Source organism: Xiphophorus maculatus, chromosome 8 (genome assembly GCF_002775205.1).
Source record: "Xiphophorus maculatus strain JP 163 A chromosome 8, X_maculatus-5.0-male, whole genome shotgun sequence".
Taxonomy (NCBI): Eukaryota; Metazoa; Chordata; class Actinopteri; order Cyprinodontiformes; family Poeciliidae; genus Xiphophorus; species Xiphophorus maculatus.
Genome location: NC_036450.1, coordinates 21417185 through 21427224, shown reverse-complemented (window position 1 = coordinate 21427224; position 10040 = coordinate 21417185). Strand labels below are relative to the sequence as shown.

The window sequence follows — 10040 nt, the reverse complement described above, 5'->3', positions numbered from 1 at the left end:
TTTTCAAATGTTTAAGTTTTGTTTTTATTCCAAACAAAATGTGTTGAATTTTGCAGTCAGAACGTGACAAAATGTGGAAAATGAGCTAGTTTGAAATCTTGTCAGAAATATTCTGCTTTCGTTTAGCTTCAGCCCTTGCTAGTTGTAGTAGTACCTGAACACCACACCAGCATGACTGAAACTCACTTCATTTGTGGTTGGTCACAAACGTTGCAGATATGATGAAGGGACACTGCATTGCAAAGAACTGTAGCCGACCTTTGCAAACCTCCACTCCCCAGTCCTGTTTGACAAACAGAAACAAGCAAACCCCCACACAATGATGCTGCCACCACCGTGTTTCAATTCTGCTTTTTTGTTGTTGGAAGTGTTGTTTACGGGTCAAACATGCCTTGTGGCCAAATGGCATCACTGAAGGCTGGTGTGGCGTAACACAAACTCTTCCAGGGGTTTGAAAAATCTCTAACCACTGGAACTTAGAGATTTTTCAACTGGACTGGTGCATACGTCTATCCAGTGATCTTGCTTTCAGGTTTTCACAGTAGGTGATGTCACTCGTCTCTTGTCTGAAACGCATCCCGATAACGTTTTTCAGTTTTTTAAGTGCAGCCTTTTGTTATGCAGAAAGGGCACCGTAATGTGACATGGCGAACCATTGTTCGTATTTGCTTGTTTACACTGACCAAACCGGTTCCGATGTGTTCTTTCAACAGGTTTGCTGAATTAAAAGTTTCTTCAGATGTGAAGAATCTGCTGCTGCCTCACCCTGACTCATAAGTCTGACTTTACGAGACAAACGCTTGAAGGATTTTTGAAGAAGGCGTCTTTTTTTTTTTTTTTTCCACAACAGAGTCAGTCAGAAGTAAAATGTCTGCGTGTGTACGCCCATAAACCCGTTTTTAAATTTTATTTTTTTTTTGCTGCAGCATCCTCTAATTCAGTGATGGCTTGAACTCTTCTTGATATCAGCTTAAGTGGTTCCAGATAAGCCGAAATGACATTCAAGTGTACTTGAGAATTTTATTTGGATTTCACAGTGACAGCCATAGTTTGCAGTGGTTTCATAAAATGTACTGGATTACAATGGATCTCTTTGTTATGAGGTAGCAAACGCAACTGCAAAGTGAGAACAGTCTTACATATTTGCAAAAAAACAGGAACATTTACATACAGTTTTGACATACATCAATTTTTTTGTTGCTATAAAGGTGTATCTCATCCTTTTGGCCCACATTTGTTGCCTAAAAATGGGTATCAATTTTTATTTTTTATTTTTTTTAACCACGTGGTGAAATTAAGCTTTAAAATAATGTCACTCTCAGCATATCTTGGGGTGAAGCATATTTTTGCTGGCACAAAATGAGATGTAGATCGTGTCAGAATATGAGAATTTTCTGCACTGTTTGACGGTAATTTTAAGGTAGACATTATTTTAATTAAAAAGTAAAATTAAACCACATTTTAATTTCAGCTTTTCTGTTCTGATTGTGTAAGTCAAATTGATCATTCGTATTCTTATTTTAAAAAAGAATTTGACCTTGTTTATATTATTTTTATTTATGGGTTTATGACGAAACAATCCAATTACAGAAGGAAACACAGATTTACTTGGACACCAAGTGTGTGTACAAATAGAGGCAATAATAATAGTAACAGTCTCTAATTGGTTGAAATTTACAATATGGCACAGTTATGAAAACAAAATTAGAGTTTAAAGTAGCAATTTTTTTTATTTAATGTAGTAATGCGAATATTTCTGAAAGTAAGTGGAACTGAAACTGACAAAAATGACTAGAGTAAGAAAGTGGTAAAAAAAAAAAGTCTATTTAAAACTGTTTAATAATTATCTGATTTAATTAGCAGAGAGTTGAGTAAGCGGACAGACAGAAATATGAAGTTATGTGCAAATTTAGGTGTTTTAAAGAACCGAATAAAAATAAGCATGAAGAAGTAAGATAATCTTATCCATCCATCAGAGAAACCATGACAATGCAGGAAGTCAGCGAGTTGATGCATTCCGCTTCTGTTGGGTTTCCTTAGACTTTCTTTTTTTTTTTTAACCAAATTGAACAATAAAGTAAACTCGGTAGCATTGTGTGACCACTAGGTTCAATTTAAATTGCATGCAATTGAAAGTATGGTGTAGCAAAACTACAGTGGTTATGCCTGATATACTAAACATAATATTTGACTATTTACTGCCTAAAAATGTTAATACAATCCCCAAGATTGCTTTATTTAACACCAGACGTAGCAAGCAAATGAATAATAGACGTCATGTGAGGGGGCCGTGGGACTCGTCCTGTCTCTCTCCTCTGTCCTCCAGCTGCAGCCGGTGGCTGACGGAGAGAGAGGTAGGGGGCCGGACCACAGCAGAGCAGCCTGGGAGCAGTAAACCCAGCATGGCGACACCTGTGGACATTAACTCCTCGTGCTGACTTGAGTTGTTCCCCCCCAGTACAAAAAGGAAGAAAAGAAAACGCGGATGAAACCGAAGCAACTGGTGCGGAATGAGGGCGTGAGAGTCGCGGGAATGTACGGAGAGCCGAAGCGAGACTGAATTAACAGAAAGTTCCGCGACAGACGACAGAGGAGACGACGGCAGGTAATGGCAGACTGAGTCATTCTCATCCAGGGGAAAAAACAAACAAACAAAACGGTGCTTTAAACAGCTTTTTGGATGGCTTCGCTTTTTTTTCTTCTCGTGCTGCCTTAATATTAATGAACTAGCTCGCGTGCGTTTGTTTAATTGATCTGTTTAGACGAGGACCGGCCCAAGGCATAAGCAAACTAAGCAGCCGCTTTGGGCCCCACGGCCACTAAGGGGCCCTCTCAGTGGAGCTGATTTTTTTTTTTCTTTTTCAGTAATAATTTCTATGTCATTATAATATCAAAAGCAATTTCACTATGAAGTGATTTGTTTTTACAATAATATATATTTGATATATAGAAATTAGAATTTTATTGATTAAAAAAACCTCTTGGGGGCCCCTGGTGGCCACGGTAGGTACTGCACGCTTCGCTGGCAACATGAGCTGCCATGCAGAGCGCATCCAAACGTCCAAAGCTCCGGTCAGAAGTAAAGTAAGTAAAACAATGTGTCAAAGGAGGACTTATCCTTCGGGGAGGGAGAGAAGAAAGAGGAAACCTAGAAAAAAGCCAAGAAAAAGGTTTGCTTTAATGTGCTTTGGTAATGTAACGTAAAAGATTTGTAAAGCTGCTAATAGAAAATTAGCTTGATAGTGACCTGGAACGGTTCAGTTCAACAGCCAAACATTTACGCTGGGGTCTTTGTGTTTGTGTGAAACTGAGTTTAAACTTTATATGAATTGATTCTACTGCTTGGCTCTGTATATTTCTGAGGTATTTTTGGCTTTAAAATTGTGTGTTTGATAAAGTTTGATAACAATAATTAAAACTTCTCAATGTTTGACATTGTCTAGCAAAATATTTTTCCGTCAGGCTACTTAGTTGCTACATCAATGAGCTGCTCTATGCTGTAGTTGGGGACATGTTGTTTGCTGCTGATCATAATCATTTTGTAGCTAAAACAAACAATATTTTTACATCAACTTCTAAGTTATGTGAAACTTCTGTTAAAATCATTGAAGGCACAGAATCAGTACCGGTACCGGTCCACATTCTCAGGGGAGAAAGACTCACCTGGTATAAATTACATTTTTAGCTATTGGAGTTACGCTTAAGAGAAATTAATTTAATCATAGAATGTCATGAATATGTGTGCAGGGCTGCACCGATTGCAGTTTTCTGGCCGATCCCTGCTTACCGATCTTTAAAAAGCCTGACCTGCTGATTTTGATTTTGGCTGATATGAATTTTTTTTTGTCTGAAATGTTGCTAAATATAGCAAGAAAGTCGGTGAGTTGGCAACAGTGGGGTGAATATTGTTAACTGTAAACGTTCAGACCTGACCTGGTCTGTCAGTCACACCTCTCACTGTAGAGCAGAAGAGGACAGAGGCTGATTTATAAACCTTTGCTGACGAAGATAAGATGAGGGGATAAGATGGGCTTCACATGTAACTGTCGGCTAATCAAAATTCAGGAAATCGGCGCCTAGAAATCAACTGGTCAACAGTTGGCCAATAAATGTATCCTATATTCTACTTAATGTAAACAGCACTGCTAGAGATGCAATAAGTTTATAGCAGGTGTGTGAATGACCTAATGATCGGGCTGCTGATTGCAGCCAGTCCACATTGTTAGCAGAACTAGAGGGCCGAAAAAACTAAATTTTGCTTGGGGCCCCATGCAGGCTTGGGCCGGCCCTGGTTTAGACCGGTGCGTTCACAGGTAAGAAGCGGAGCTTGAGTTGCTTCTTTCACAAGCCATTCTTTGTTGTGGTCCTTCACACATCATTTGTTTGTTCTTGTGCATGTGGGAGGTTGCATGAGTGGCTTTCAGCATAAGTTGCGTTATTGTTCCAAAGGAATAAGCCTCGATGCTGATGATGTTCCACAGGCTTCTTTGTTTGAAGACGTTTTGACGCTTCGATCTGTATTTTTCTGTAAAATTCAATCAGATTTTAGGGATAGTTTCTTGAACTGACCTGTTTATGGTCAGTTTTTTTTTTTATTTGTTTTGCTACATAGTTGTAAAGCAGTTTTAAAGCTATTATCCATTGGTATGTATTTTAGTTGTGCGCTGGCAATAAAAACCAGCTGGGTAATGAAGTACCAGTTTACATTTCTGGATTTCACCATAATCAATGTTTTAAACAATGACTTTGACAAAAACAATCTGTGCTCTTTCTGCTTTGAATGCAATTAGACCAGCAACATCTCAAGAGGCACTTTTTAAAAAAAATGGACATTTAAGTTCTCATTCAATAATTACTTACTCAAAACAAACTTATCTATCTTGAAAAATAAAAATAAAAAACCCTTCCATAAATTTCTGACAAGTTATTTGTATGCTAGCTTATTTGGAGTGCAATGAGATATTTGCACTAGAAACTAGACAAAAATACTTAAGATGTTGTGTTTTTGCAGTTTGTACCTGTAGGACACATTATGACATCTCCATCTTTCTTGTCAACATCACAGGAAAGAAATGAGACAAAAAAGTCTAATACTTCACAATCAATGAACTCAAGTAATAGGAGATCCAAATGCATGCATTTCCTTTGTACTGACAGATCATGTAAGAGTGACGATGAGGCCACATGAAATTCAAAACGGCGTTTATGAATTTCAAATACACAGGAATACCAATCATAGGGAATGCTTCAAATAGGAAACTGTAACTGCACTTGTCGCAGTTTGCTTCAGCAGCAGTATTCATCTCGGCTTGGGAGTCACCCGATTCAAACTGCGACGCAGACACCAAGTCCTCAATCGGCGACAACGCTAATGCAACCCAGATTCCTCTCAAAATCTGCAAAGAGTCACTTATCTGTCACAGTCTTCATCATTGCCAGCTGATCAAGCTCGGTTTGTGTGCAACGTGTGATGTCATCGACCAAACTATAAACTAAGCAGAGTTTGCAGTTTTCCTCTAAAGTGGGATCATTTAAAACGCCCTGTGTGAAATCCTACATTAGAAATCCAAACATCGTCAGTGTTTGTGTGGTAACTAGATTTGCTAGTGGTAGAAAAACACATTAGAGGATAGTATCTTTAAAATAGCATCTGTCATTGGTTGTTTACATTCTGAAGTGAATGTTTCCAACATTGCATATGACAAATGCATCACAGTTAACCGGGAGGAAACTCCTGATACATTTGCATCATTTCTTCTTAATGATCATGTTAGCGCTCATTAGCGCCGTGTTAGTCTCCTCCTTGCGTGTAAAATGCGCAGGCATAATTGCAACAGGGAGCTAGTTTAAAGCTGCTTCTTTTCATGCAGTGTGGCAGCTTGCCGTGTGAAAGGAATTACATAATCCAATCGCGCTTCACCTGACAAGAAAGTGCAGGGCGTACTCACTTACATCTGAGAACATTTACATGGCATTCTTAGCTGTCAAAGACGCTCACCGAATGCCTTTTGACAGCGTGCAATCTTCTGGCGCTTGTAATCTCTTTTCCCACGCTGGGTTCTGGGGGAGCGTGGCTCTTAGCCAGCTCAGGTTTTTGAGTCACTATAAGCTCAGGGCCAGGACAATGACAAACGCAAAGATTTGTCTTTGCAACTCATCCTCCTCCCAAGGTGATTTTTAAAATATTTTTTTGTCTTGGTTTGGTTACCTGATCGTCTGACATCACGGTAATTGTTGGCTCAGATCAGAGCCAGACGGCTCTTCATTGTTTGAACCGGTGCATTGGGGTCATGCCATTTTTAAAAAAAAGCTTTTGTAAAGGAGAGCGAACCGAAGCGTTCGCATTTGTTGACCTGATGGGGCAGAGCCTGTCAACCCGCGGCAATGTTTACACTACAATATGAAATGTAGACTCACCTGTTGACTGACATAGTATTAAAATCAGAGACACCCTTGCCTGTGGCATCTTCTCCTGAAAATGCTGTATGTGCTTTGGATACTTTATAGTATGCAAACTAAGTGCTCTAGGGGGTTATTTCCCAGTCCTTCCAGCTTTAGACACATAAAGAAAAACACTCAAAGGAAATCGCAACTCCCAAAATATGTATGGAGAAGTATTTTTGTCTTAGTGCATTTAAAATAAGACAAAACTAATAAATAACTTTTCAACAAAAAAGTAGTTGCTTGTTTTAGTTCAATAATTCCTTAATATTGATGAAAATGTACAAGTTCCACTGGCAGATTATTTCATTATTTCACTTATCTGAAATTATAAAGTAACAAGGTTTTTAAAAAAAAAAAGCCGATGAAAAATCATCTCATAATACTAGAAATAATCTGTCAATGAAACTAGTACTTTGGAACCAATTTTAAGAAAAGTTTGACTCAAACTCCTATATCTTGTTGAAAAGTTACTTGCAGTCTAGTTTTGTCTTATTTAAAGTATATACAGACATGTGATCAATGTCAATAGATAATAGATAGTCTGACAGAATATTCAATAATTTCACTCAACTGCACAGCATTCTGGGGGATACAGGCTGAGGAAAGACTTTAGCTGATCTCTCACGGCCGCTAAAGGCGAGGTGGGTGGCCTTAACTAACTCACTCTTTGGTTACTTAGCAACGTACTCTGCAGCATTTGTAAGATTTCGCAATTGTTCCTCATAACTTCTTAAAAATAAACAACAGAGTTGCCAATAAACAATGCGTGTTGCAACAGCTAATGAAAAAGAGAGTCTGGGAGACAATGCCAGCTGTGAAATTACTTTAAAAAACAAATCTTCATAACTATACAACACAAAGCAACTAGACACATATATAAGCATGACAGCAACAGGAGAATGTTACTTTGTCTTCATCATTATTAGCCTAGCATAGAGAGCGAAGAAGCAAAAACAAACAAGACGCAAAGCTAACCTGTCTATCCCCACGATCAAACTGTTAAGTGTTAGTTTGCAGCCTAAAGCTCAGTTGAGGATGATGTCATGGCTGATTACGTCTGAGCAGAAGATGCAGTTCTAGTTTCCTGCTGTGCTTCACCATGTCAGAGCAGGTAGACGGTGTAGCCACGGTAGCATCAGCTACACAGGTTCAAGTTAACTTCATGCATTCACTAAAGTTTTAAAAAATAATTAAAAGGTGCTTCACTTTTACGTCAGAATGACTTTTTTTTAAACTAATATCTATAATTTGAACACGGTAGTCTTTAGATCATAAAAAGAGCTGCATGATATTAGAAAAGCCTCAAATTAGGATATTAGTGTTAAAATATTCTTTTATTCCCCATAATGCTGAGTTAACGTTTGAGATATTGCAAAAGTTGTACAAGGTTCAGGCTGAGATTCTTTTGCAGTAATTCAAGGAGAATCTCCTCCAGTTATGTGATAATTAGGATAGCAGAAAACATTTCGTAGGATTCTGAGTTACCTTAGCGAGATGTTTTATTTGCAAACGCGTAGCTTCAGACCACAGACAGGAAACACTGGAAACACGTAAGAATAAGGAAGAGGTAAGAAAAAACATATTTGCAGAAACTGGCTGAAAGTAATCTTGGATCTTGCAAAAATCTCTGTCAGAGCAACACAGAATTTCAATAAAAATAGCTGGATCTCATAAAAGTAACTCAGGATCATTCTAACTTAATTTTTGCAAGATCTTTCAAAGGGAGCTTTGTTTTCTATGAGCAGCAGCTCAAGCAGAATTATCTCTTTTGCCTCCATTTCTGATTTGCTTATAATCATTAAATCATTTGCTTATAATTAAAATATCAAACACCAAATTGTGGAGATTAAATATCTTCTTTATCTTTATCTCAGAGGGGTACAATTGTTTCTTCTTTTCATGCTTCTTGACAAAAAAAAAAAGCTCCAGACAACTAAGAACAAATGAGTGCGGTCCGAAGAAAACATGGGTTATAGATTAGACCTGGTCCAGGCCACCCACAGCTTTAAGGTTTCTGGTGTTATTATTAACTTAACATTAGAGTAACTCGACTCTTTCATCTGCAGGTATCTGGTGGATGGGTGGAAAATGGAGGTGAACAGACAAGAGGTTCCTTTATATGTAAGTAACTGCACAATTAGCTTTTATTTTGACACGTGTTGGTCTTGTGTAAGTCTGCTGGGTGATTTTTTTCATTTTTTTATTTTCCTGTCTAGAAGTAGAGCAGTTTGAGCTATTACTTTGTCTCCAAAGAACTAGCCTTCCGAGATCTGGTTGACTGGTGCGACTTGTGCCGCTGATGAAACCCAAGCCAGGGTTTTAGTCCCAAGGGAAGCCAGACCTTTAACAAGCTGTCCGCCGAATGAATACAACCTCTAAAAGCATAACTTCTCCTAAACACGAAGGCCGTGATGCAGGAATAAACGCGTCTGAGTGGGATTTTGGCTCTTTAAAAGCAACTCCACTTAAGTTTTAAGTGGTGAAAAAGATATATGGGATGTGCATTAACAGCTGGTTAATTGTGGGACAAAGTTTTTCCTTCGTGTAACACTTTTATTTCTTCAATCTACCTTCCATTTTCCCTTCAGTTTTCCAAATCTGCTGTCTCTTTTTCCTTTTGCCTCTCTCTGTTTTTCTCTCTCTCTCTCTCGCCCGGGTGTTCCCTTGCCCTTGTGTGCGTGTGGAAACGTGGGTGGGCCAGTTGTTGAAGCGACGCCAGATTTTTTTTTTTTTTGCAGAGTGTCTGCTTGTTTTGCTGTATCACCGCTTTCAGGAGGCAAAAAAAAAAAGAAAAAAATGGTGGTGTTGGGTGGAGAGACGATGGCTCTCCCCCCCCAAAAAAACCCCTTCGCCTAGACTCAACGAGGTCTGAAAGCCAGGCATGTGAATCATTACGGGTTCCAGCGCCTCTCCGGTTGGAGGAAGTGGGGTCTCCAACCTGGAAGGTCATACGCCTCAACATTAGCAACTCCGGCTGCTGAATGAGATCCAGATTTCAATGGCGGGCTTTGTGCGGACAAGCCGCGGCGTGCCGCTGCCATATAAAGGCCTCCATTGTAACACGCCTGGTAAAGTTTTATGGGGCACCTTCACAGATGTAACGTGGTGTCAGGCCAGTTGCAGATACTTGTGAGATCAATGGACAAGTGGACGCAGTTACGCCCAGACAGGAGGAGTTTGAGTTGGAAGCGGGTTTTAATTGAGGCGACCTCTCGACCAGGTCTGCAGTCTCCCTCTGAGCATAACGGAGATGTTTGATTGCTTTTGTGATCCGCACTGGCTTTGACAAGAAAATTAAATGTAAGACAAAGATTAGCTTTAAGCTTTCATTTCCAGGTATTTAGATGTTCCAAGTTCATACCCAGGCGGGTTTTGTACTTACTTCAAAGTAGACTGAAAGAAATTCCTCCGAAACAAACAGCTTAGCGATGTTTAGTTGTCTCAGTCAAACATAACTATGACAATTCATTAGGGCCATTGTAAACAGATAAAGAGGAGAAATAAATTTCAACTAAACTCTTTTTTTTCTCTTCTTTTTCTAAAAAAGATGACAAAATTTCAGAGATCCAAAAGTCAAAACATTGCAAGAAATTTTG

At 39.0% G+C, this 10040-nt stretch overlaps 1 protein-coding gene across 7 annotated transcripts in view; it reads left to right on the top strand.

Annotated features, from left to right (window-relative positions):
- The first annotated feature begins 2343 nt into the window (after window positions 1-2343).
- arhgef28 (Rho guanine nucleotide exchange factor 28) overlaps window positions 2344-10040 on the top strand; it is a 49576-nt gene continuing 41879 nt past the window's right edge. For 6 of the 7 annotated variants that reach the window (XM_023338182.1, XM_023338180.1, XM_023338183.1 and 3 more), the window contains exons 1-2: window positions 2344-2605; window positions 8511-8565. In XM_023338182.1, coding sequence (XP_023193950.1) covers window positions 8533-8565 — 33 coding nt within the window. In that variant the 5' untranslated portion in view covers window positions 2344-2605; window positions 8511-8532. The remainder of the gene's footprint in view (window positions 2606-8510; window positions 8566-10040) is intronic. The other variant, XM_023338185.1, reaches the window with a different exon arrangement.